Source organism: Aythya marila (genome assembly GCF_965140915.1).
Source record: "Aythya marila genome assembly, chromosome: 3".
Classification (NCBI taxonomy): Eukaryota; Metazoa; Chordata; class Aves; order Anseriformes; family Anatidae; genus Aythya; species Aythya marila.
In genome coordinates, this window is record NC_139044.1 from 37,900,986 (window position 1) to 37,924,091 (window position 23,106).

Genomic DNA, 23,106 nt, shown 5'->3' on the forward strand with positions numbered 1-23,106 from the left:
GGGGGATTAAGATGTCTGAAGTCTAGTTGCCGAATAAAGTTCAGAACTACTTGTAAAACTTGTTTGAGTGGTTAACAGAAGTGGTTTTATTTATTCAGTGCTCATGCAGCATTAATCCGTATTTCATCAGGTACCCACAGTGCTGTAACTCTAGATATGACCTTGGGACTTAATTTACCCCATCTCAGTTTTCCTTATTAATGTGCCATGAAAGAGGTACATGAAAGATAGCCAACATCAAAGCACCTTTTCAAATAAAGTGGTTGATATGAATCCTCTGGTATTTAACACTGTCTGTCAAATGTTTCAGCTGGTTTGCATCCTTTTACAAGCTATTGCTTGCTGCATTAATGCAGTTGTTTCAAGTCTGTTGAGAATACAAAGGAGTAGGGGTATAGGAAACTTTATTCCCATTTCTTTTTGATTGTTTTCTTTAAGTTGTTTTTGATGATATTTATTTACTCATACCTACGCACTTTAGGTCACTAGATGTCTGATGCAGAAGGTAGAAAATAGCTTAGAAAGTTTTTGTGAAAGAAATACATATTCCATGGAATACACACATTTGAAATGTGCACTGAAGATCTCTTTGTTCTATTTTCACTCCTGGCAGGCCACAGTGAAGTCACGAGAAGTCCTAAACAATAAATAATTTTAGGGAGAAACAAGTTTTAAGATGTGTGCGAAAAAGACATGAGCATTAAAAATGATTTAAATTATGTAGTGTTTTCCAACCAGGCTGTATTCTGTCCCTTATTTTAAATAAACTGTTTTGTGGTTACTTACGACACGAGTCAGACATCATGAACGTGCACATTTCAAATGAAAAAAAAAAAAGTGTATGTTTATATTTAAATAGCATCTTCACTTTGTGTAGAGACTTCCTCCTCCTGCTACTCTTGGTTATACATAATGTTAGGTAGTAATTGGTCTTTTGTTCAGAGGAATGTGAACTGTAGTAAGTCTCAGCATTCAAAATACTATCCAGTGTTGAACTTTATGTATCCACAGACTGGTGTCATGCTTGAGCTGAATCCATACTATAGAGAAAAGGGAGATGCAGAAGTCATCTTGGAATTTGAAGCAGTCCAAGAAAGCAAAGATTCCCCTGCCTTCCAAAGTTGCTTGTTTTGAAAGTTTACTGTAGGCAGCATTACGATCTGTACTCTTTTTTTTTTTTTTTTTTTTTTTTTTTTTCTTGAGGGAAGGAAAAAGAATGGGTAAGCAATAACAAAATGGTAGGACAGGTGTAATAGGAGATGGTAATTTCAGGCTTGTACAGCATGAATTTGAAATTCTTTAAACAAACTTTATAAGTGATACATTTGACAGATAATTTTGGAATGCCATCTTTAAATTCTATTTCAGCCAAACAACTTTACAGTTTTTAAGGTAAAAACAAGATCTAGCTGGGACTATGCCAGTGTGAACAAGGGGACTATGAATGCCTTTAGGTACAGAAGAAGTAAGATATATGGGGAGTCTAGACTTGAACAGTGCAAAGGTGGGGAGGTGGTGGTGGTGGCCAGGAAGTAAATGTAACTAGTGAAAAGAAATCTAAATCTTGATGAAAAAGTATATTTTTCCAGAACACTAGGACGTGTAATTTGGTTCGGATCCAGGACAGTCTATGGGAAAACAACTGGGGGAAGTATGGGGGATTATGTTAGTAGTACAACTTTCCTTCTTGGTTTTCTTTTTCCAAGATAGTATGATCAGTAGCATCAAGCAATGGTTTAAAAAGTTACGTATTTTCAATGTGTGAATGTCTTCAGACCTTTCAAAGATTTAAAAAAAAAAAAAGACTTCTACATAATTAGGGAAGATTTCGAGACAAAAATCTGTAAAGCATGTAATAATAAGTTGAAGGGCACCTTTGTGTACTCCTCAATTGGAAATGCACTGATTTCACAGAATCACAGAATTATCTAGGTTGGAAGAGACCTCCAAGATCGAGTCCAACCTCTGACCTAACGCTAACAAGTCTTCCACTAAACCATATTGCTAAGTTCAACATCTAAACATCTTTTAAAGACCTCCAGGGATGGTGACTCCACCACTTCCCTGGGCAGCCCATTTCAATACCTCACAACCTTCTCAGTAAAGAAGTTCTTCCTAATATCCAACCTTTCAAATCCACTTCAGCAAATCATGTAAATGTAAGAACTTTACCAAAATCTCCCACTCTACTTTTTTAAACAGAGAAATCACTTGTTATATTTAGGATTGCAAAATGACTTTTCTGATTTCAGTGTTATGTTCCCTACTGAGCAGTAATTTGTGCACATGCTATTTCCATGTAGATCTTTGCTATTTTCAGGTAAATGAATCATATATACTTTTGAAGACAGCTGGAAAGCACCTCATATTGCAGTACAACAGAAGTCAGGTAAAGAGGGAGAAGCATCAAAAAATATTTACAGATGCAAGACCAAGAAGTTTGAAAGCGTATTTGGAGAAGCCAGGCAAAGGACATTCAATGAGCAAGTGTTGTTATTTCTGCCATAGTAATCACTAAGGCCCAAACTCTTGTGTTTAAAGCTATTTCCGGAGCCCAGAAATGATAGATGAAAGGAAAAGTGGATGAGTAGATCTTAAATTTGCTAGATTGCTACAGTAAAACAAAACTAGTTCATTCAAACGTACGTTATTGAGGTGGTAGGGTACCTAACGGTTTTAGAATAAGCTTCTTGTTTCAGACTGAAACGATATACACTGTGACCATTTAACGTGGTTATAACTTCCGGAGTTCTTCTCTGGCATTTGTTCAACACCACAAAGTTCTCACCAGTTTAATTTCAAAGAGATTGCCATGAAGGGCTTATCTAGCAGAGCGAGCATAACATAAGGTGCCATTGTGACATGCTCATTTCTCTCAGCATCAGTTTTTGAATTCAGTCTGACAGCCTTCTTTCTCTGAAGGGTCACCTGAACACCCTAACTTGTGATGGCTTTTGGTTGTTTGATGTTTGGCGTGTTCGTAGAGGTACTGAAGGGTGAAGTTTTCAAGTTGCTGTCTTCTGTTCTCAGTGCATCTCTGCACTGGGTGCCATCTTGTACCTACAGGAAAAGGTAAGAGCCTTTTGTTGGGAGGCATCTGGCTGGTGGCTAAGATCTAGGGATGGCTTGAGGAATGCAAGTGTGAGGAACTGTACAGAGGAAGTGTACAGAATGAATGAGGGTGAAGTCAGGAACTAAGGGTCAGGGCATTTTCATGGTATTTCTCAAGACAGAGACACCGAAATATACTATAAAGAAACTTGCTAGTGCGAAAGATGACCTCAGAAAAGGCCACATGTCCCTTTAGCCATGCCCTGCTGTTGACATAAAACTGCAATAGCTCTGAACTCACTTAAATTGTGCATTCTTTTTTTCTTCAGTGTAGTGGGTTGTCAAGAAAATGGTTCCCTCTTCTCTTCTTTTTCCTTCCTTAATTGTTTGTGAGAGTGAAGGAATAGTGTACAATCCAAGCCTAAAACTGAGGAGTCGATCTGAGCTGGAAAAAAGTGACATCATAATAAATTATTGCTTCTCATGAGGAGCATTGGAGACGATCTTAACAGCTGCATCTATGATTTTTTGTTACCTAATAATAGATATATTTTTTTTTTTAGCTGTAGTGAGCTGAAGTACATTTGCTTCATGTAACTCCAGAGTTGTAAAATGGTGTCTATTTGTCATAAGGCTTGGAAGGTTAGATTTTAGTCAGTTACTGGGAAGACAAGGGGTCGTGTTGTGCCTTTAGTCTTGTAGACGTTTAGTGATGTGAACCTTGAATGGTCCAAATGTGGTATTGATACTGATCTCAAACAAAACAGAAAATTGTAGGCATTCAGTTCAGCTGCTATAGCACTGTTTTAAGTGCTTCAAAAAGTAGCATGTATGGTTCAGTGTCTCTGTAGGTTTCAGCTGGCCTTATTTCTTTAATGGTATGTACCTTTAAAAAAAAAAAAAAAAAGTGTTCAGTCCTCTATTTCTTTCTTAACAGAAATGAAACGTGATCAGATTTGGTTGTTACCTGCTCAAATGAAAGCTAAGAGAGTTTAGATAATGATTAAGATGAATCTAAGTGGATCTTTTGATATAGTTTTGGTTTTCTGGTCATTGGAAACTTAGTGGTGGCAATGCAGAACTCACTTCAGAGAATGTAAGCCTCCTGGTAGTGGTCTGGTTTCCATCATTTTCCTTTGTGGATCCTTCTGGATGAAACCTGTGAGCCATAGGTTGAAAACAAATGGGTTTGGACCTAAAAGTAACAAGAAGTAGAAATACTCAGAGACTTCATATTTCAAATAAGTGAAATTATGCATAGAAAATCTTCCCTCTCACTGGTATTTGTGCAACTTTGATTACAGGAACTTGCAAGGTGGTTCTCATTATCCACATCTGTACATTTTACCCTGCTAGCCTTTGTCTGTTGCCTGAGACGAAATAGCATGGCTCCATAGTAGTATGGTATTACTATGCTAACAAAATCTTTGATATCAAGAGGTGAATGTAAATTAAAACTATTAGAATGTTGATTTGTGATTTGTATTGATACTGTCTTTCTAAAACACGTGACAGTTGAAATACTTGAGATATTATTCTATTATCCTATTCATTCGTAGAGATGTCGCATGGGCTTGTGTGTTTCAAGTGACTGTCATGAAATAGATGTGACAAGCAGTACATTTTCCACTACTAAAGACTGGGAAAATTAATTTTGGCTCTTTATTGTATAAAAAGTCTCCAGCAAGAATTACTTGTGGAATCCTGTCATGAGTTAATTTAAGTAGAAGCATTCAAAGAGTTATCAATACTGATAGCATCCAGATTAAAGTGATATAAATACAAGATGTATCCCTTGATTTGTGAGGTAGTAAGACTGAGTGTTATGGCACAGTCTGACCTGGTTGTATGTTTGGATAGTGTTTTCCCTTCAAGTAGACGTTCTGTAGGAGCATAAGGCAGAAGTAAGCATTTTTCCATTTGTGTGAGATTGCCAGTAATATGTTTTTACTGAAGTTGAGATCCTGCCAAACTTCATACCTATTCATTTGTGAAACCACATTTGGTATTCTGCGTTTCAGCTCTTACAGGGCTCCCTTTATTGTTGTGAGATGTAATATACAGATTTATTTATTTTTTTGAGCTTAAACTGTGCTATTATCGTTGATACTGATAGCAGAAGCTTGGGTTAAGTGGTTAGACTACATTAGGTAGTCTAATGCGTTGTTGCATACCTTGATTTCAATGTCTTTTAACCGGCAGAGTTTTCTTTGGGATGAAATTCTTCATTCCAAGTCTCTGTAAGTATGTATATGTGTGGGTTTCGTGTGTATTTAAAGAAGATTGGAAAACTTTAAGAAAATGGAGTGAGTGTATGCACAAATACTGTCATTAATGGGGAAAGAGTTTCTTTATTCTCTGAAGTTTCAATACTATTTATCTGGCAAAAATGAAAGTTTTCAGGCAGATCCAAAGTTTGGACTGAAGTTTCTGCCTCTCCCTCTGAAAGTATGTCCAGGTTTGTTTTGAGTAGTAGACCTCAGGAAACTGACATTTGTACAGCTGCTAACAAATTCCCTCAGTGTCACGAGATCAACTGTTACAGACCTCGATAAAAAGGAAAATGGCTTAGATTTTAGGAAAATTTGAAAATTAATGACTTCTAGGTGTGATAGCCTGAGAATCTTCCAGGACTGAAAAGCAAATGCAATGTATCTGTCAATAAATAAAGCAAGGGCTCCTTTACTCCACAGTTAGATAAATTCTTCTTTCTCTGCCTGATTTCAGACCATCGGCTCTTAGAGGCTGTTGGCAGTGCATAAGTGAGTGCTACACATGTCGCACCTGAAGATGGTGTAATTTTGTTCTCCGCTGAAACTGGGGGCTCTGCTAGTCTGGACTCTTAACTTTTCTTACCGAGAAAGCATATGGCAGTCTTAAAAGCTTCATGAATGACATTGAAAGAAGCCACAGCAGTGGGAGATGCTTCAGCATACTTGTGATGTTTTCAAGGCATGAGAGGCAGAGAATATAGACGTGCTGCGTGTCTCAAAGGGCCTTTGAGTAGGTTATTTCAGCTTGAAAAGGGATTAGATTTAGATGACTGCAGTGTCAGACATGTGTAACTGAAGGTGCCTATTGAGAATAATTCTTTTCTATAACTGGATTCCAGCAGTTTTGTCAATGATGAGTAAGTGGAGGGAGTAAGAAATGATCTATTTGTCATAGTGTGCGATACGGAGACAAGAAAGAGTATGTCTGAAAGGAGACATCAAAAAGCACAAGTTACATGAAGCACCTTCTTCAGTTCCAGGCCCTTCTAGCAGGAACAACAGGGACAACTGGCGCTGGGAAGGAAAAGGACACAGGGGAAGAGAGTGCATTATTTTTCCCGTTCCTTTTCAATTTGAAGAAGCGTGGGCTGCTTTGGTGACATCAAGTAGAGATGTGAATTAACTGAGTCCTTTTAGAAATTCTGTATGTTAGTTATTTTTTATTTCCTTCAAACAGTCCTGAAGTCAAGTTTGGGACTGAGACAGAAATAATGCTTTCATTTTAATCCTTTTTGCAACTGCAAGTAATATTCTGGTTTCTAATTGAATCAGATTATTTTGCGTAACATCAAATGCTATTCAGACAGCTCAGATGTCTGTGGAGATTTCCAAGTAAAAAAAAATTTTGGCAGTTGTTTTGGGGGTGAAAAAATGTCCATCTATATACAGTTATAGTTATTGCTAATATTAAATTGGTTTTCACATAAAAATTTTCTCTTGAACCGAAGTAGTTTTTATATTTCATTAAGCGTATTTGGCAGCTAAGGCAACATGCCTACTGCCTGTTCCATTCTTTCATTGTAGTGTACTTCCAGTAACAGGTGAATAAAACACATTTTGACATTTGAACTTGACAGAAATGTTTCAGGGAAACAATTCAGACATAGGGCTTCCCCGGATGATTCTCTTGTCAGTATCGCGATGTTGTACTGTAAATATTCTTCAGAAGCAGGCTTTCATTAAAATCAGTGATGTGTTTATTACTTGTTCCTGGTTGGGTTTTCCCTCATAGTGTAAAATTGCAGCTCAAAGTTATTTGTCATGTTTTAGTAAAGTTGGTTTTTAGAGGTTAGTTTGTCATTTTTAAGTAAATCAAAGTGGATATTCATGCATTACTTCTCAGTGATTCTCTGTCTGAAGAAAACATAGATCTCATCCGCTATGCAAGTGAATAGAAAGAGACATTGTCAATTTAAATGTTGTAAAATGAAATAATTTTGAAATCTTGATATAGGATCCTTTTAGTATATCCTGTTTCTCCAAGTAACGACAGCAGCAAAGGCTTTTAAGGTGATGCTTCGTTCCTTTTAAAGAGACGTACAAGGCTGTCCCTGTGCCTGCTGCTGTTTGCGCACTCAGCTCAGGAGTGGGCCTTCATCCCCAGCTGGTCTCCTCACCCTCCTGCTGCCCTCCGAGCCTTTCCTTCATCTTACCTGAGGTGGCTGATGGCTTCTGGGGAAGACTGTTCATGGGAGCAGCAACCCTACTGAGCCTTATTAGCAGAGCAAGTTGGAGGAAATTATTTTTCCCCTCACAGGTTTGTTTTCCATAAAGCTGTTACTATGGGTTAGCGTCTGACAGGAGTAATGTTTTCTGCTGGAATCAGGATTTTACATAAAGGGTTGTTCCATTGCTAAGTAAAGGGAAGAAACTTAACATTAAGTAAAGAGAAGAAACTGGCAACATCTGATTCAGAGCATATTCTTCTGTATTTTGTGGTCTGTAGGGAATTTCTTCTAGCTTTTTATAAATTAAATATGCAAATTGAATGCTGATTATAATGTAAATATATTTTCTTTGCTCTGCAATGCAGTAGGTGCAAAACTGATTACTTTGTGGTTGAATTGAAACACCAGCATTAGGGGAAAAATCTAATTATGCTTAATACTAGATTGTGATAAACTAAAATTTGTAATTCATACAGTGCAATTTGAGTAAGAGGCTTTACTTATGTAAATTGTCTTATGTAGTCTTAAATACTGATTTTTGTACTCAGTATTAGCTGAAACTTATATGTCTCACTTCGAAATTTCAATAGCACGTGAGGGTATGGTTTAAGTTTGTATCTACTTGTTATTTATGACGTATATATAAGTTAGCTTCTGTTGGATTTCATGACAAAACATCAGTTTGGGATTTCTTCTTTACTAAGTTACAGTTGGCATAATTAAATTGCATAAATCACATGGTGCTTGTGGTGATGGTGATGTTGCGAGCCCTTCGGATCTTCAGGGGAAATTCAGACTTAGTGATTGTGAAATGTTTGTTCTGGTTCTCAGGGTCTGATTAAACTCAAATCAAGGATGCTCTGGTGTGAGGTATTAATAATAACTAATGGGTCTCAGAAACGCACCCAGCCTCGTAGCATCCTGCCCGGGGAAAGCCCTGGGAGGGTGCAGTGCGGATGCTGGCCATGTTGCGGTGTGTGACGATGCTGGTGGGCGAATGCAGCTTCACACCCTTCAGGCTGAGGGCTGCTGATGGCAGCGATCACTCTGGTCTGTCAAGCAGGGGCAGGATGAGGCTTGGCTCTGCCACCTGCCACGCTAACCAGCAGAGCTGAGCCAGTGCCCAAGGGCAGGAGATGCTGTGCTGCATCGCAGGGTGCCGCATGCTCCTCACTGCCGTATGTTCTCCATAACCCCCTGCAGCCAGAGCGCCTCCGGGCTCTGCACTGCTGCACTGCCATGCAGTCTCTCAGATAAGCACTTGTCTTCATCTGGACAACTACTGTTCTAATATTGGATTGCCTCTTCTTCTACACCCCTGATCTCCAAATCTTTATTTTTTTTATGTAACAGCTGTTAGTTATCTGCAAGAAAAGTCTTAACAGCTTAACATCAGACACTTGAAATTAAGTGGGCTTACTCTGTTACCGCAAGAATCAGCACAATATTTCCATTCACTTCTGAACAATTTCAGGCTTTGTTTTTGCTTACAACATTTGAGAAGGCTTTTTTTTTTTTTATTGTAGCAATGTTTGTACACAACAGACTTGTTTACTAACTAGTCGACTTTTTAAATTTCTGCTTGTTTGTCAGACTGTGCTGGGGCAGATGCATGCTCTTTGTGAAAGGCATACACGATGCTGACTGTTTTTACTGCCATGAAGAAGCTCTGAATCTCATTTTACCAAAACCTCGATTCTCATCTACAGAGGGTCCAGGTGCTCTTGTTTAATACATGTATGTAACAGGTTCGGAGTCCATGCTCATGGAGGTGCTCAAAACCTGACTGGAGGCAGCCCTGAGCAAGCTGCTGCAGATGACCCTGTCTTGAGCACGGGTGTTATGCTCACCGGTCTCCTGAGGTGCTTTTCAACCACCGTGATTACCTGGCATTCAGTAGTTTTACCAAGAGCAGAAAGAATCACCCCAAGACCTTGTTTCTTCATTGCTTGTTCATCTTGCTGGATCCAGACATAAGAACCTAATGACAGCCCCAGAAGTTGAAGCAGACTCTGTGGGTATTTACAGGCGTGGGTTCTGGTTGTGTTCTCTTCCTTTATAATCCTTTTGCAAAGACTCTTCTGTGAAGTTTCAGTTTACCTTTCTTTTTTGCAGTCCAGATGTAAATTGGCAGAAAAGCTGTGAAAGAATTTGTTCTCACTTTGAAATGATGCGTGCGATGGGGGAGAGAACAAAGATTTGAATGGGGGAAGGAAGACATCAGTAATGTGTTTTTTGCATGGTTCTGTTTTGTGGTTATATTTTTTTAGCATTTTGGATTTGGGCTCTTGCTAGGTTTTTATTATTATTATTTTGCCTTCCAAGAAAAAGCTGATTACGAGCTTCCTGGTATGAAGTTTTCATTTGTTAGAGAAAGCAATACAGTTATATTAGAAAAGGATGAATTAACCATTTTATTTTCATCAGTGCATTTGCTTAGAACTGTGTAATTGTGACCCACAGGCCCTCAAGGCTTTTGAAGACGCTTTCCCCATTAAAAAAAAATGGGTCTCAAAGAGGGTTAACATGATTAAAAAGATGCTCTGTGATTTCTTTTCCTGTGAAATATTTGTAGCTGTAGTCATAAGCAAGGCTTTTTATTACAAAAAATAAGTACAGCTGTACATTTATACACCTTGTGTATTAATGTGTGTTAATGAAACTCTACACTATTTTAAAGAAATTTTTATTGCTAGAATTACAGGTGATTGACTGTCCAGTTACTGTGGAAGATATCTTTAAGCAGAGAAACACTTTTCAAATTGTAATGTAAAAAGTAGGACATAAAAATAACTTAGCTGTTTTTATGATTCAGATGTAAGGGATCTCTTTTCAAAAGCTAGAATGCCATCTTATCCTGTGCCTCATATTTGGATAACTAAAGAAAAGAATGACTCACTATTTTTTTTAGTTGATTTTTTTTTTTTCCAGTTTAAAAGTAATTGGTTGGAAATGAGGCATAAGAAATTTCAGTCCAGAGGAAGAATTTTTTTTAAAGTGTTTGTAACTGGATGAAAAACATGTTTTAAATGAAGTGGTCTTTCAGCATATGTTTCAACATATGTTTGTGCCAGTTCTAGTGATATTACTCATGGAAGGTCTCCAGTGTGGATCTGTCACAACCTGAGGGAACAAGTTATTCCCTTTTAAAAGAATAGGGAAAACAAGGATAGCACAACCTGACTGAACTTTTACTTTAAGTATCATTTACTTGGTTTTGTCAGCTTTTTCTTCGGCTTGAGCCTTACTAAAGGAATTTGTTTTCTGTAAAAATGTGAATTTCATGTATCTGTTTCAGGTTTGTGAGGATTTGGTGTTTTTTTTTTTATTATTATTATTTTTTTTAATTTTTTTTTTTTTTTCCCCTACTGAGGTTGATACATGCCTCTGTAACGCAAAATGAGAAGGTATCCAGTGTTTTAGATGCACTATTGTCTATTCTTTAACCATTTAATGTTTAGCTCACTCATTTGATGATGCATTCAGTTCAGATTAACATCTTGTGCTGTAGATGCCCAGTGGTTGCATATGATATCAGTAAAATAATAATACTTAAAATGAGGATGAGGAGGAGACTAGAGAAGGTGTGAAAGAACTCCGGAGGCCCCAAAGGAGAAAAATGTGTAACCTAATAACAAGACAGTAAACAATACTTGTTGCTCTACAGATACTCAGATGTAGATTTATGTTTAAATCTATGGCTGAGAAAAGTAAATTTAAGGAATTGTTACTTTTAATCCATGAACATCATGGTTTTAAAATATATTTTTTTAATGTTGGTATCCTTGTTGATTTTTTTTTCTGTATGCTGTAATCTTTTATAATACTATAATGCTATAGTTCCTTTATAGGTGAATAATAATAGGTTTTGCTCAGAGCACTAAGCTACCACCTCTATTTACAGTCTTTCTTCCAATGAATAAAAACAATGTATTTAGATAGAATGGAACAATTCTTTTTTTATCAGCTTTGAAATATTTGAAATATAGAAGAAACTGTGAACGCTAAGGTTTTTTTTCCTGTGTTAAAGATAAAACGAGGTTTCAAAAATTGTAAGAATATCGTGACGATTGAATTTGCAGAAATTACTTGAGAGAGCAGCATATAACGTTAACAAGCTCTGCTTAAAGCACAATTTACTCTATGTAACATTTGTCTCAAGTGTGTTGAGTTAGAGAATAAACACGAGGCATATCTGCTGTGAGCTAGAGCAGCCAGCTCTTTTTTTTTTTTTTTTTTTTTTTTTTTTAAGATTAATTCTAAAATAAAAGTGAGAGAAACATCACTGCTAGAAAAATGCAGTCACACGTTTGCTTATGATACAATACCTCAAAGATGTTTCCCTGCCAGCAATCATTCTGATTCCCGAATTCTTAATTTATTTTGATTTTTGCTATGTGGAAAACCTGGATACTTCAGAGCTCAGTGCCAGAATGTGTCTGTAGTTTGGAAATATTTTAGATAGTATTGTCAGATACAGCCTTGTATCTAGGGGAGGGAGCAGGGAGGAGGAGCAGTGGGGAATGGTGTTTCCTCTCTCTGGGCAGGCTGCACTGCATTGCTCTCACTCTATAGCTTCCCCTTGTCGGTCTGCGCCTCTTTGGCCTGTGCAGGTCAGGGTTTTGTGTGAATCAAGGCAGTGAAATCTGCACCAAAACTCCAGCTGGCCTTCCTCCAAAGTGCTTTGAATGAGCACTGAAGGAAATGACAATTGCTGGAGATGCCATTCTCCAAGAGGCATTTTGCTCCATATGTTGTGGTCTTGTCCACTTATTCTCCACTGTGGGGACAAAGTCTCCATGAGAGTTAATGTGACCTTAAGCTTTAGCTTAAGGTCTGGCCTAATGAACTGCTTTGTAGCCATAGCACTTGCTGCTTTTGTGTTGCCCATTTTCCAAATAAAACAATTCCTGCCAGCAATTATAGCAATGGAGTAGCATGTTCTTAGTAGCTTTTCTTTAGTAGCTTTTCTAGATAACTTCAAGTGGACTGTTAGCATGTCATGCTTCTTCATATGATTTTTGTAATAAATCTGAATGCTTTATGAAGTTTGACAAATGAGATGGTTGAGAGGTCTGTGTTCACTACAGAAATTGGTGGGCTCTCTTTAATGGATCATCTGTGTCTTAAATGTCTGGTGCCCCACAGCAGAATGGCCCCGTGAATAAGATGGTGCTGGCAACAGGGAAATGTGTATAGCTGAAAAACTGGGCAGACTTTTAGGCAGACATCCATTTCCCCAGTTACTACACATTGGTGACAACACAAAATATAAACAGTAATGTTAAGTACTATTGTACTAGCAGGAGCCTATTTTAAAAAATAATACATTCAGCTTTTTTTTCATTCTCCAAAACCTTGTGACTTTTACAATGCTCCAGCCTGAATAGGCTGCATCTCAACTCTGCCTGATCCTGCTTGGCTGTAGGAGACCCCAGCTTTCCCCACGTGCTGCCACTGCAGGGGTTTCCGCTTGGCTGAGTCGAGCCAGGGCTGCTGGCAGGACCACTGTGGCCTCTTGCTCTGTGACCAGCAGCTGCCTCCGCTCTGCCGCGGCTCACGGTGCTGCCTGGCCCGTTGGCTTCACCGAGCTCATGAGAGCTGAGAGCTGCAAGCGCTAAGGGTGCTTGTTCTGCTCTTCGGTTTGGGACAGTTTTGCGAGGCTTTGGAGGTAATCTTTTTTGCAGCCTGCAATATTTGTGACATACACATCTGGGAAGTTTTGTTTCAAGAGTCTCTATAAACGTATCAAACACGAGCATTTCACATCACCTAGTATTTTTCTTCTTTTTGAAGGCATGCCTGCGAAAATCAGTTGTGCTCTTTGACTTGTTTGCCCCCCAGGGTGAAAAAAGGTTAGGTAAAATCTTGCCAGTATTTGGCTGTGTTTTTTTTTGTATTGTATATGTGACTTGAGGTCATTGAGATAATTTAGTTGTGTAAAACTGAGCATTAGCAGGGAGTGGTCTTGAAATTATGAAGTGTACAAATAAGAATCAACCAGTTTGCAAGCCTATTTTGTTTTTATATGTAGACTCCTTCACTTAGATTTCCTGTGTCAATCCTGAAGCCTTATTTACTGTCCTTACTTTGTTGTAATATTAATTGGCTATAGATAGGTAACTTTTTAACTGTTGTGGATGTATTTAATTACTATTAATTCTTTTTGATGTACTTCAGTTCTACTGTTTTGTAATTGCATGAAATGCGCTTTTTTTATTTTTAAACTTCTTTTCTTCTATTCAGGTAATATGGTAACCTGTAATATTATGCATATTGCCATGATTCCCTTCCATAGCACTGCTCCAACGGGGAGATAAGCAGTAGTTGGTTCTCGCTCTCGAGTTCCTACTGTACTTCAGTGTTTAAAGTAAATGAACCAACTGCTTTTTAGTTGCATGGTTAACTTGGAAGTAGATTTTGGACATGCAGTTCAGATTTTAAAGTCCTTTGCAAGAGCAGAAAGGAGCTTCCACTCCAGCTGCTTTATGAGCAATGACAGGACCTGTTTTCTGAAACTGTCAATAGAAACGGTGGGGGCAGTCACAGGTAACTGTCACCTTCAGTCTCGAGATGTGCCACACTAGGTCTTTCACTTTTCACTACAGGCATGGGACGTGTATTTCTTCTGGGGATGAATCCGCAGCACCGGTTTTGTTCAGATAACAGCATCTGGCACTAGATTGATTTAACAGGCTATGAGGTTTGCTCTTTTCAGATATGCACTTGTGCGGCAGCTTCTGTACAGCTCTGACATGGCCACACGCTGCTGTTGTTTTTTCTGCCTCCTAGCACCACGTGTGAAGCTAAAGCTCTTTGACACCTGCCATTTGGACCCTTTTCTTACTGAAAAATGTCATCGTTTTCAGACAAGATGAAGACAGATATATGATCATTCTTTCCTTCACAGGGATGTGCTGAGGGCATGGTTCATAGACAAATGAATAAAGGGTTGCAGGCCATAGCTATACAGTTAGTTTTATTAGTTTAGTACGGTAAGTAGTTTTTGTTTGATTTAGGGGCTCACGGAGTTACGGCTAGTATGGAAGAAATGAAGGGATGGTAACTCATTGTTACATCTTGCAGTAATTCTGAAACCTATTTCATTCCACTGGTAAAGCATAGGAATTGTACTGTTGTACTGTCAGGAAATTTCACACCACTGGGTTTTGGGGAAAGGAATGACGGTAGCTGAGGAGCTGAAATGAGAAAATTTTGAACTCTTCTGATTCTAATCAGTGAAATGTTTCATCTAGGATAATCAGGAAGGTAATAGAACTAACTGGACTCCATTTTTCAAAGTACTAACTTTTTTAAAGGAGAAACCTTTAACTCCCATGCCACAATTGCTTCCCCCATATTTTGAAACCTATTTAGTGCCTCACAAGGAGGCAATCAAGTTGTGTGGCTCTTATGTTTGAAATGTCCTTTTGTGTCTGAGCACATGCAAAATGTTCTTAGAATATGAAATCGACTCACTGTCCTCTTTTCTACTCCCAAGCAGTGGAGGTCTAAAATGGGGTTCAATAGTCCTAATATTTCCCAGTGTGCAAGGAAGTGGGTAATACTTGTAGGCAGTGATTTCAGTAACTGCATTTCTGAATATATTTCCTAATTTTCAAATATTTGTCATACATTTCACTTGTTCTCAGAGATCTAGCTGCAGGTCTGCAGCCAAACTGCATACTTAAACTGGCTTTGATTCTTGTATTCCTTTTCATTTCACATAAAACAGACACATTGGGGAATTCTTGCATTTTATCTGATGTTGGAATACCAGAGTTGTTAAATAACTTTATTATTACTTATTTTTACGTATTATCCTCATGTTTTAGCATGCATTTCAATTATGTAGTGAAGTTTAGTTCAGTGTAAGCATAATGGAAAAATGGAAAGTCATAAACCTTCTTAGACTTAGTGTTGTTTTAGGTGACATCTAACTTCTAATGTTTAGAAGCAGTGGTACAACCTGATTAAATGACCTTGCTGAACACTGGTACAAAACATCCTCATTCTGTTCTGGTTAGTAGGTTCTGAAGATTTGTGCTGCCTACCAAAAAAGCCATCAAGTTGCTTTGGTGCTAAATACTGTTTGTGACTGAACAGGAAAGAAATAGGTTAAGTTTACCTAATTACGTTAATGGTTGCCTTGAAATTCTGGCATTTCAAGAAGCTACTTTATCAGCTGCTTGTTGCCCCTGCCGTGCGTGCCCCAGCACGCTCTTTGAAAAATAGTGTTTCTGACTGCAAGATGTTATTCTGTGTTTGAATTTGCTGCGTGGCAGTTCTGATTTGAAACAACTTAATCACTTTGTACATTGTGAGTTGGTCATGATGAGGTTACTTTCTTCTTTGCATACTGTAATTTCTGGTAAATTTTGCAAAATACTGACTGAATCTTTCACCAAAGGTAGAAACATTTACAGACTTGGTTGTTAATTCAAAACACTTGTAAGCAGTTTCACCAAATATTTTCTATGGGGATTTGCAGGATGTGGCTGAGGAACAACGCGCCATCTGTATCACTGCTTATAATTTGATGGGCTGTCTGAAGGCACCTTGTGTGCATAGCTTCTTGTGTGCTTGGGAGCTCCTGAATGGGACCTGTTCTTTAAAACTTGTCTTCTACTCCCTCCCCAGGTCTGATTGATTGGCAGTCACTCTGAGCTTTTCTGTTCTGTTTTCCAAAAGAAGACCAGAGCACCTCTTGTCTTGTGTGCCTGATTTTGAAGGATGATCTTCCATATAAACCAAATTTGTGTGTTGCGTAGTGACTGAAAGTTTTGAATTAAGTAATGGAAATTAGAGAAAAATCCCTTTCCTATCCAACAGTATATTTTGTCATGATGAATTATATTTAATAGTGGAATATCTCCTGAGTTTTATATGTTGTTAAAATTCAAAGATAAATCTTCAGGTAATTTAAAAGCACAGATGAATTGTCTGTTTCTTGACTTGATTCTGTTAAATAATGATTGCGTTCTAGCATAATGTTTTTTCATGATCCTAACATCTTCCTTTACATCCTTCCTTAACATCACTGGGCATGGGGGAAAGACCAGATTTTGAGTTTAATTTCATCTGTCAGAATGACAAGCTTTTTAAAATCTTTTGGGGCTTCTTACTCTTAGAATACATTATTGAGTGTATACCAGAACCTTTTTATCTTTCATTTTCATGACATATGTTCCTCATAAGAGGAGGTGGGAGTTAAAAACAAAAAACAAAGCTGTGCTGTGTCAGTTCCAGGGTCTGTCAAGTCTGTTGTCCTGTTGTTCCTGTGGCGAGGTGCTGAGTAAGTGACAGCATCTTGCTCAGCTGGCTTTGGACTGCAGCTCCCAGTCAGGGAACTGTGCCGTTGTGTCCAAAACAGGCAGCAATGTGTGGGATGGCAAGAAACCTGCAGCTCACTGCTGGTGGTGGTGAAGGGACTGCTGGGAGGGCTGTCCCACGGCCAAGTGTCCTCTTCAGCCTGAGAAGAACAAGTGATCCACGAGTTGAAGGGCAAAAAAGGGGATTGGTGTTTCATTGGAAGCGATCAAAACCACTCCCCTGGGTGGTTTTGATCAGTAGCCAGGAATGGGTACACAGGGGGAAGTATAAGGACAGACGTAGATATGTTGTATCTCCAGCACTTTCATAGATCTCAACCATTTTTACTTCAAAACTCTTCTGGAGCTACTTGTGACTTGTGTTTTTAGCAAGACCCAATGGATTTTTCATTGATGAAACTGCCCGATTGTCTTTTGAACCTTTGCTTAAGTCTTCCCTGGGTCTCCTCAGTTTGCTTTTAATCAGTCTATGAACCTAATTAAAACTTGTAGCATTCTAAGCCGGCTTCTAAATGTACTACACTTTTCTAGCAAGTGTTTTGGTTATTTTATTTCTTCCTGTCCTCTGTAATTCTTAAACCAATTATTTGAATAAGTAGCACTAAATAATCTTTTAAGCCTTCTGTATTTCTGCCCTCAACTGGAGCCTCCAACTTCTGTTGCCACAGGGTTATGAAGATTAAATTTATTAGTTAAGCTGATTTAAAATCAAAACCAAACCAAACCAAAACACACACAGACACAAAACACCTTTGATTAGATTAGTTAACCATTAAGTTATGACTGAGGAAAGCTGTATTTTGTAGCAAATTATCTTTTTATAACCGAATGGGAAAATCTGGACCCATTTGGAGATGAGAATAGCCTTTGCTTTTAGAATGACCATGACTTTCTTCCAAACAGATCACTTCTTTGTGCTGTTCTCATTACTTAAAATGTCATTTTAAAAGCTTTTAATTGTAAATCAGTGTTTTGGAGACTGTAAATCATGTCAATTTATATGAAGTTGCTTTTCAGTCTGCTGGTCATTAATTTGGTATTGCATTTGATAGTGGGGAAGTGACTTCAATGTAATAAAATAGTCTGAAATATTGGTAAAGCTAATGAAGATGTCAGAAAGCTGTATTCATCTTTAACTGTAGAAACCTCTGGCCTGACATTTAATTCCTTATACATACGTTAGATTTTTACATATAGTTTTGAAAAGGTTTTCAGCAAAAACTTAATATCTGAGAGTTCAAAAGATTCTTAAGAAAAAAAAGTGCCGTTTTATGCATGTACATGAAATTGCAACATCTGAACAACTTGAATAACTCGAACTTCTTAAATGTTATCTTTGTTCTGTTTTTGTAGGTACATGGTAGCTTTGAATTAAAAAAAAAAAAAAGTAGGTATTGGATTTTTTTTTTTTTTCACAAGGAAGACTTTTTTTTTCTGTAAAAATTAAGGGATTGGAAATCTCAATGTTATGAACAGCTCTCCGTATCAAATACGCAGTGCTTAAGATAAGTACGAAAATACCCTTGTTATTGTTAAAAAGCTACTTCAAGCCTCTAGAATACAGCTAGCGTGGTTTCCAGCATAAAGCTGTGACACCACCAGGTGGTGCTAGTGGAATACATTTAATGTTGGCTTAATGATGCTTCAAAGGTCTTAAAAATAAAACACTATCGCAGTGTTTTAGAGAAAATTTACTTTCTATACAGCAAGCCTATTTGTAGTCAATAACAGTAAATTGAAATATTGTGTAGCAGCTTCCTTTCGGGCACTTTTAAAAGATTAGATTATAGAAAAGAATCTTTACCTGCTTTTTTTTTTTTTTTTTTTTTTTTTTTTCTTTTTCAGAGGGCACTTTATGAAACTTGTCTGCTCATGTATTGTAAGTGTAGACTATCACAATTGCTTACTTATTTTTCTACTGCATACTGACTTACAATAGCAAAATAACAACATTACCAAAATTTTTTAACTGCTATTATATGGGTCCCTACAAGAATCTTTCCTCAAAAAATGTTTAGAAATATATATTTTCTTACTTTTACTCAGGGAAGAGTAGGAAGGTTTTTTAATACATTATTTGGCTTGAAAAATTAAAATGGAAAAAAATCTAGGTATATATTTATAAGTTTTTAGGTAATTATTTACTACCTGTTTTAGATACAGTTTACCAACGTTTATGAGGATTCTAAGGAGCTTATTTGACTCTTGTCAAATTGTGTACTTTTTTTTATTAAAAAAAAAAAAAAAAAGTAAATTAAGAACTGTGTGGACCACAGGAGTTTAGAGTAAATTTTTATAGGTTTGAGGAGGTTTGGTTTTGGTTCACTGTGCTCTGACATTAAAAATGCTTATTCTTTGAAAGCAGAGCGCTTTATGACATTAAATTAGTGTAAATTGTCCTACCTGGCATCCTGTTTTTTAAAACAGAGTATTAGAATTAAAAGAAAACAACAACAATAACAATTGTCTCTGAACCGAAGTGGTGCTCTCTTTCCCAGTCAGAAAAGAAAATCCAGAAAAGCTGTGAAGAAAAAAACCCCAAACCTATTTTGCTTGTAATCGTAGCATTGTGACTGAGCTAAATGTTAGAGCATTGCATGTGCCAGCGTTGCATTAGTAACCACCTCGCTGTAGCTAAAAACAAACTGAATAAAACCACACGACAGCCACTAATAGGTCTGTAAAATCTTAGTTGAGTATGGTTGAACAAACCAGAGAATGGTTTCTTTGGAGTTAGGGCCCTACACATTTGCTCTGGGTAATGACTTAAATGTATTTAACGTCTGGGTTTCACCGTCCTTGGGGCAGCGGTATGGGGCTCAGCGAGCAGAAACTCTTCCCCTTTCTTTTTCAAGTCTGCTACACCAAATAGTTTGTGGAATAACTGCGTGCGTATACAAAACCATCTCCGAGTAGCTGTCAAGTAGCCAGCGTATGCTCTTCTGAAAGTGCTTTTTATATTTTGTTTTCCTGCTTGAGATACATTTTTACTTGGCTTTCCCCTTGCCTTTCCCCCCACCCCCGCAGCTGGTGAATAAATTTTCTTGCACTTGAGAAAAGGAAATGTGCTCTTTTCAACTGTTTCTTTCCCATCCTGAATTTTATTTACTTATTCTAGCAAGGAGTTCTTGTGCTACCTACTTTAAAATTTGGCACAATTATTTCCTTTTCCTACTGCAGAATCCTAGTATAGCTGCATTCCTCAGTTCTGAAAACTGTCAGTATAGCATTAATGAGAATCAATAAAATGTCAAGTGTCTTAAAGTTCGCATCCAAGTCTCCTTCATGTAGTTTGTTTGGTGTTTTATTATTATTATTATTATTATTTTTATTATTTACTTTTCAAGGCAGTGAGAGGGATCAAGAAATGTTGCATGTAGTAATGCAATTTATAGTATGGCACTGTTTAAAAAAAAAAAAAAGGTGCAAAATGTTGAATGTGATTTTTTTTTTTTAATCAAAATGCGATGTCAACAGAAACTAAATTAAATTTATAAGTTGCATGAGAAGTTTGATTATGGACCTGTTGGAATAAAGAGATTGAAGAGAAGTTAGTTAAAGCTGTTAGTAGTATGTGCTAATGTGTGTGGGTTTTTTGGAAGCAATTTCTCTTTTATGAAGAAAGGGAGAGCTTGCCAGATGCTGCCTTTATAATGTGTGAACAGGTTAAGAAATACATTCTGTTGCATTGTTCTTCGAGCTACCAGTTCATCAGGAAAATCAGTTTAAGGCTTCTGTCAACATCTTCATTTTTCAGCAGTTGCGTTTTCGTGATATGACCCTGTCTTGTGATCAGCTTTGCTGGTGACTGTCAGTTACTGTCTGCTGGGGGACCGTGTTTCTGTCGAAGGAGTGCCCGTAACACTGAATCTTTTTAAAAGATCATGTAAACAGTCTCGCTTCCATTTGCCTCGTTCTGCCTGCTGACCAACTGGTCTGAGTGATTTTCTGTTCTGTTAAACCAGTTGTTTGAATGGTTCTGAAGTTACGGGAATGCTGAAGAGAACAAGGGTTTATTCTCTGTGTTTATTGAAAGATTCAGGCTGTTTGTAATCCTGAATTATTATTTTTTTTTTTTTTTGAAATTCAAATAACTATAAAATCTGACGTATACAGCAAAAAATCCAATTTTTATTAAAACAGCAAATAATAATAGTTTTACAATAACAGTAAGAAATTGGTACCTTTAATATCTTTGCATTTTACCTTTTTTAATGTTAACGCTCTTGTGGCATTGAATAGGAATGTGCTTCATCTCCGAGCTATTCTCCAGCTTTCCTAAAGGAATGGGCTTCTAAGTATCAGTTTCTTTATTCCTAAAATTGACCTAACTGTTCTTAAAAGCAAAATTTATAGTCTCATTTGAAAACAATATAAAGCACAGATAAGATTTTATTGAAAGGTCTGTTTATTAAGGGCTATGGTTTCCCCTGTTACAGTGAAGATAAGGTTATTATAAGTGGAATAATATATATATATATATATATATATATATATATATATATATATATATATATATATATATATAAAAAAGTAAAATAGCTCTGAAACTGATAGTGTTCCTCTCCAGCACAGACGTGTACCATGTCTTAATTATTGCTGTGAAATTCAAGTTCTGTTGAAGTTATATGAAGAAATATGCTGTTGATTCACTGGTGTCAAAATTTCACAGCTGCAAATAAACTTAGACTGCAAATATTTGATTGCAGTTTTCTCTTGAGTGGAAGTAGAGCACTTGAGGATTTTTTAATTATATGCTGTGATTTGAATGGGTGAGTTTATCATTACTGAATGGGTTTGAGGTGGTGTAGATACACAAACTGTAGTTTAAATTACTGAGGACATCGAGTCTGTGTTTTTCTTTGGGGATGGCAGTGAGAGTGGGGAGAAGACAGTATTAAATGCTTGCTGAAGAGCGAGCTGCAGTTCTGCGGCTCAGTCTGTATAGAGGTAGGTTTTTTTCCTGAGTATTGTAGGCAGATAGCTTTGGACAAAGACGTGAGCACGCATGACTTGCATTCATTCAGTAGTTTAATTGACATTAAACTTCAGAATCCGTCTGATTTTAATGAAATATGTATTTTTTTTCTCTTGTTTGGTTTTTGGAAGCTTGTTTGTCTATTGACTTCTAGTAACAGTTGTTTCTCGTCTGTATTTTCTCTGTGATAAGAATACTACAGAGGTTGATATCACATACAGTGTATATTTATAAAAGAGGTAGAGTTGAAAAAGTGAATGTTGCAGGTCAGGGATGGGAGTTTTGTCTTAAATGGAGATCTTCCCCTTTGTACTAGCTTTCTTTTGTAAGTATCCAGTTAATTTAATTTTTTAAAAAAACATGAAGTTTTAAAAAACAAATCCAAATATTTAATTAAGACACTGATAAATCTTCCAAGTGTGTTATTTTCAGTTGTGTGTTTTTTGATTACTTGCCATTTTATTTTGCAGCATTGTCAGTGAAGCAGGAGCATCTATCTACAGTGTGAGTCCAGAAGCATCAAAGGAAATGCCAGACCTAGACCCTAACCTTAGAAGTGCAGGTATGATGTCTGTTGCATTTTATCACCATTTCAACATGGAACTCAGTTCTCAGACTGTTTACAATATTAAGTATACATAATCAAATATATGTATTAGAAGAAAATGAAGAGTTTGTCTCCTTTGTTTCTGAATTTGAATTCTGCACATCTGAAGTCCTAGGTGTGCAAATCAAAGACATTATCTTTTACCAAGGCCTGTAATGTAATGGACCATGTGGACTTATTTTTGTACCAGGATGGTACGGTAGAATTTAGGGGGATTAAATATAACCAATAAATTGTATGAACTTTCACAGTTGGATATGTCTGTGCCCACAGGAACAAGACTTTTCCTCTCTTCTTTTTTGCTTGTATGTATACAAATATCTGTGATAGCACTTAAACATTTGAAGGGCTAGGTAAACTGTAAGAATAGAAGAGAGAATTCGAAGTTGTGTTCATTCTGAAGTATGATGATGTCAGTTTTTTTTTTTTTGCCTTCATCGTGATCAATTTTTGAAGTCTTCAGGTAGAGGTCCTCTAGAAATACTATTTAGTTGTATGGTATCTGTGTGTATATATATATACATGTATATATACAGTTCAGCATAAATGTTATTTGAGTATAATACAACCTAAATTTTTAGAAATATACAAGTGTAGTCAGTGTTAATAATTTTCAGTTTTTAGTTAAAGGGTGCTCTACAAAGATCAAATTCTTAGCAACTTCACTGGTGTCCAAACTACTCATGGAGTTGGTTTA

At 37.1% G+C, this 23,106-nt stretch overlaps 1 protein-coding gene across 2 annotated transcripts in view; it reads left to right on the forward strand.

Annotated features, from left to right (window-relative positions):
- The window catches only part of SRBD1 (S1 RNA binding domain 1), a 131,094-nt gene that overhangs the window by 41,142 nt on the left and 66,846 nt on the right, over positions 1 to 23,106 (forward strand). For both annotated transcript variants that reach the window (XM_082755485.1, XM_082755486.1), the window contains exon 16: positions 22,273 to 22,364. In XM_082755485.1, the coding sequence (XP_082611611.1) occupies positions 22,273 to 22,364 (92 nt within the window). The remainder of the gene's footprint in view (positions 1 to 22,272; positions 22,365 to 23,106) is intronic.